The sequence below is a fragment of the Dioscorea cayenensis genome, chromosome 8, assembly GCF_009730915.1.
Source record: "Dioscorea cayenensis subsp. rotundata cultivar TDr96_F1 chromosome 8, TDr96_F1_v2_PseudoChromosome.rev07_lg8_w22 25.fasta, whole genome shotgun sequence".
In the NCBI taxonomy this organism is placed as follows: domain Eukaryota; kingdom Viridiplantae; phylum Streptophyta; class Magnoliopsida; order Dioscoreales; family Dioscoreaceae; genus Dioscorea; species Dioscorea cayenensis.
The window spans coordinates 21,702,888-21,707,643 of NC_052478.1; the positions used below are offsets into that span (position 1 = coordinate 21,702,888).

General features: G+C 34.9%; 1 protein-coding gene across 2 annotated transcripts; it reads left to right on the forward strand.

Annotated features, from left to right (window-relative positions):
• Nucleotides 1–757: 757 nt before the first annotated feature.
• On the forward strand, nt 758–4,315 carry LOC120266668. 2 transcript variants are annotated; one of them, XM_039274307.1, is made up of 13 exons: nt 758–989; nt 1,326–1,420; nt 1,501–1,587; nt 1,677–1,739; nt 1,854–1,937; nt 2,041–2,157; nt 2,237–2,653; nt 2,728–3,131; nt 3,209–3,308; nt 3,389–3,448; nt 3,531–3,617; nt 3,707–3,835; nt 3,907–4,315. In XM_039274307.1, exons 2-13 carry the CDS (start codon nt 1,373–1,375, stop codon nt 4,216–4,218), a joined length of 1,908 nt encoding a protein of 635 aa, XP_039130241.1. In that variant the 5' UTR covers nt 758–989; nt 1,326–1,372; the 3' UTR covers nt 4,219–4,315. The 2 variants fall into 2 exon arrangements, with proteins under 2 accessions (XP_039130241.1, XP_039130242.1); XM_039274308.1 differs by lacking the exon at nt 758–989 and adding an exon at nt 1,090–1,145.
• Nucleotides 4,316–4,756: the final 441 nt, after the last annotated feature.

Sequence of the window (4,756 nt, forward strand, 5' to 3'; positions counted from 1 at the left end):
ACCATATGAATAGAGGACATGCATAGCATCTTTGGGTTTGGTTCTTTTGAGAAACCCTTGCTAAGGACCCCAAAACAAGAGGAAAACACCTACCATACCCTTAACTTTTTCCCTCTCACTCACTTTCATCCCTTTTGAGGCTCTTTTGTGTTTTTAGCTTTCCTTTTCCCACTTTAAAAAGCTCTCTATATACATTCCATGTACTAGCCCTGTCTGTCCTTATACATTCTCCTTTCATCATTTATCATTCCATACATTTCTTTGTTATTAATTATCTCCTCAACTATATCTTAACTTAGATATTAATTATTTCATTATAAGGCCATACATAGATATTAATTATCTCCTTTTTATATAAGAATTTAATTGAGTAAAAAAGTTTAAACATTTTATAATTTGAGCTATTTAAATATTTTTAAATTTAATTTTTTGTATATGTAAATACGCATGCTAAGGGAGTTTTATTCTATATAGTATTTTTAATATATCACTCAAACTAGTTTAATGTCATGACTTCTAAAATTGATAAGTCAAAATTAAAAAAAAAATTGTATGATAAAATTATCAATTTAAATATTTTAATGTAATTTACAGATTAAAATGAATTTTTAGCTAGACAAGTACTAGTACACTAACAAGGGTAAAAATGTAAAAGAGATCATTTTGGGAGCATTGCTACCAAATACAAAATCTAGAAATAATATAAACAAGCTTGTCATGTAGAAAGCAATGTACAACCACCATGTCACATATTGAGTTGATGTTTGAACAGTGCATGTAATAGACTCAGAGAGAGATGTGTGTGTGTTCATGGCTTTTTTGTTTTTTAGGGAATGAAGAAGATATTGATGGCTTTGAGTGCTTTATTCCCTTCTCTTTAGTGACTTTGTTGAACTAAAGTTCCCATTTTAGATACACCAACATGCCTTGCAGACTTTCAGCTCACCCACCCAATTAAACTACTCAATCTTGAAAAGAAAAAATCTCAGGTAGAAAAAAGTGTTTGTGTTCATAGTCAACTACTTGCATGTGTTCTATGCATGTATTTGTGTATATATATATATTATGTTGTTCAAGTGATTGTTGAGTATTGTGAGTATTGTTCAAGTGGAATGACAAGAGTTTAATTTGAAGATGATTATTTGGTAAAGAATTAATCTTGTTGAATGTTAATTTGTTTTTGTTGGTTTTTTGTTCTCTCTGTGAATGCTGTTGGAGATGTCTCACTTTTGTTTGCTTGTTGTGTTTGGCTTTTCAGTGTTTTTGAGTTGTTTGGATTTTTTCACTGCTGTAAAGTTATTAAAGTTGATGGCTTTTCTTTCCAGGTTTTGAGTAGAAGTTCTCAAGCTTTGTTCACTTTGCAACATTTCTAATGTGGAATTTCAGTGATACTGGTTGTACATTGGAGGAGTTTAAGCTGGTGAGTCTCTAATTTATGGTGTTGTCCCCCTTTTTTGTGGTTTTAGGGTTTCATATTTGATCCTTTTGTTTGCTTTGTAGGCCATGGGGAAAACCAAGAGTCAAGCTGATATCAAGAAGGAACATTCATTTGGTACTGATTTTAGATACAAGGATGAATGCAAGCTGGTAAGCTTTTGATTTCTGCCATTTTTTAGTTTCTTTTTTGTGTTTTTAGGGTTTAGTGCATTTTATATGAACTCTTGAGTTGATATTAGGGAATGGGAAAAGCTAAGAACCAATCAATTGATACTGATTTTAGATTGAAGGGATATGGGCTGGTAAGCATCTGATTTCTGTCATTTTTGTTTTAGTGTTTCATAGTGATCTTCTGATTGGAAGATTAATGGCATTTTATCAATTTGGTTTCTTCTGAACTTTTGAGTTGTTTTTAGGGCTTGGGGAAAACCAAGGCTCAAACTAATACCAAGTTGGAACAATCAGTTGATTTTGAGGTTCAGAGTTCTTTAAAACAAGAGGTATATATATACACACACACACACATCATGAAATGTTTATTGTGATTTGTTCAATAACTAAAGATGAAGAAAATACATACTGAGATATATATTTTTTCTGCAGATTCTGCAACTCGAGAAACGGTTGAAAGATCAGTTAGGCGAGCGACATGTTCTCGAACAAGCATTGGGATATCGGTCATCTGCTATTGATTCTACGATCAACGGCACAACACCAAAGGTAGCAAATGTTGCAAAGTGTTCATTAATTAAATTTAGTATTGATCATTGCTTAATTTTATTTATGTTTTTGGTGGTAGCTTGCTAAAGGATTGATAAGGGAGATTGCGATACTAGAGTTAGAGGTTATGCATTTGGAGCAATATCTTCTTTCATTATACCGTAAAGCATTTGATCAGCAATCGACTTTATCTCCTGCTTCTATCGGAGAGAAATCAAAGCAAATGTTGAGATCAAAGGCCAGAGCTTTTCAAGAAGTTGCCGGAGCTAATAACTTGTTTGAAGGAGGAAAGCAGGGATCTGTTTCGCAGAGGATTCACCATCCAAGGAATTTGTCGACCGATTTTGCGAATGTAGCTGGTGATACATTTGCTGGTCCTGGTGTTCATCGTTGCCATTCTGCACTCTCGTATCGGTCTGCAAGAATGTCACCTCCACCTGCAAATCTCACTAGAGTTCTCGAATCGTTTCACTCTCAACCTTTGACTTATCTTGAGGTAACTAATTATTGTCTTTCATAAGCCTCTAATTTCACAACATGCATTTTTTTTAACCAAGTTTTTTTTTGCAGGATGGACAAAATGCAGCTCAAGGAATAGTAAGCTTAGCAGAATATCTCGGCTCGAACATTGCTGATCATGTCCCTGAGACACCGAATAAAATTTCTGAAAATATGGTCCGATGTATGGGAGCAATTTACTACAAACTTGTCGATCCTCCTCTTGTCAATCATGGACTTTCATCGCCTACATCATCCTTCTCATCAATTAGTGCACTTTCTCCCCAGTATTTGGGAGATATTTGGAGTCCTGGCTATCGGAAAGAGCCGATCCTTGACTCAAGATTAATTAATCCTTTCCGTGTCGAAGGTCTCAAAGAGTTCAGTGGCCCTTACAATTCAATGGTCGAAGTTCCTTTCATTTGCTGGGAAAGGCAAAGGCTAGGAGATATTCAAGACTTGATGCGTAGTTATAAGTGAGACTCTACACTTCATGTTTCTGAAAACCGCTCACTTTCTGCAAAACTTAACACTTTTAGTTTACTTGTTTCAGATCACTTGTCGATCAACTGGAATCAGTTAGTCTAAGACGAATGAAGAACGAAGAAAAACTCGCATTTTGGATCAATGTACACAATGCCATGATAATGCATGTAATGGTTTTCCTTTGCTTGAGCAAATGTTAGTCAGATTTGATCTCTTGCTGTACCTAAACAGCTGGTTGTCTATGCAGGCATATCTAGACCATGGCATTCCACAAAGCAATACGAAAAAGCAATCTTTACCGGCAAAGGTAAACTGAATTGAACATATTGCGAAAACGACACACTTAGCTCAAATCTCATTCGCACTTATGTTTATTTTGTTCACTCTAGGCTGCTTATACCATCAGTAGTCGTCTTTTAAGCGCCGAAACTATTCGTGAAACCATTTTGGGATGTCATACACATTGTCCTAAACAGGTCTTTATCATACTTACAAGCTTCATTCTATTTATTTTTCTGAATGTCAAGTGATTTATCTGTTTCTAAAGTTATTTTTTCACTTGCAGTGGCTTAGAATTTTACTTTCACCGAAACTGAAGTTCAAATCCAGAGATGAATGGCAAGGCCATACTCTCGATCGGCCGGAGCCTCTCTTGCATTTCGCACTTTGTTCGGGCAGTCACTCCGATCCGGCGGTACATTTCTTAATAAAAGTTTCTGAAACTGTGATTTTTAGACATTCAACATTAACTTTGTTTTCCTTCAGGTTCGAATCTATACACCGAAAAAACTATATCAACAACTAGAAGCAGCTAAAGAAGAGTACATTCGTGCCGCCATCGGCATTCAAAACGAGCACAAAATCATTCTGCCAAAGATTGTAGATTACTATGCCAAAGACAAAGGCTTGAGTTCACAAGGTCTGGTTGAGATGATCCAAAGATATCTTCCTGAAAATCTCCAAAAAGTTTTTCGAAAACTTCAGCAAGGAAAATCTCATCATAAGATCATTGAATGGATCCCTCATGACTTAACTTTTCGGTATTTGTTATCAAGAGAACTGGTTGTTGCTCACTAATTTGACATTGTACCACTATTTTTTTTTTTTTTACTCTTCATTTCTTTTAGATGCACAGAGGAAATGTTTACATGCAGAGTGGCTAACATTGTATTCATTGCACATATTTCAATGCAATTTGGTTGAATTTTTGTGTGAATTTTGATGCGAAATCTCTGAGATATTATTGTTCATTCACAGAGTTGTCACTGAATTCAAATTGAAGTTGTTTGTTGATTTTTATAGCATTTGCCACTTAAAATTTTTTGCCGCTGTTGCCAGAAAGTTCATAGTGATATTGACCCACAACCAAGAAAGATGTATGTGTGAGATATTCAGGTCTCATTCATAACCTAGCTATGTTGACCCTACAACGACCAACAAGAGTCATATATTTGAAATATTAAAAAAAAAGAAGTTATTGTCATAAAATTCAAAACCTATCTATATTAACCCACAATGAAAAGCAAAAAGCGCAAGTGTGAAATATTTGAAAAAAAAAATAAAATCAACGGCCTTTGGGTCAATTGATATCGGGTCTCTTACATAAGGTGTTTGT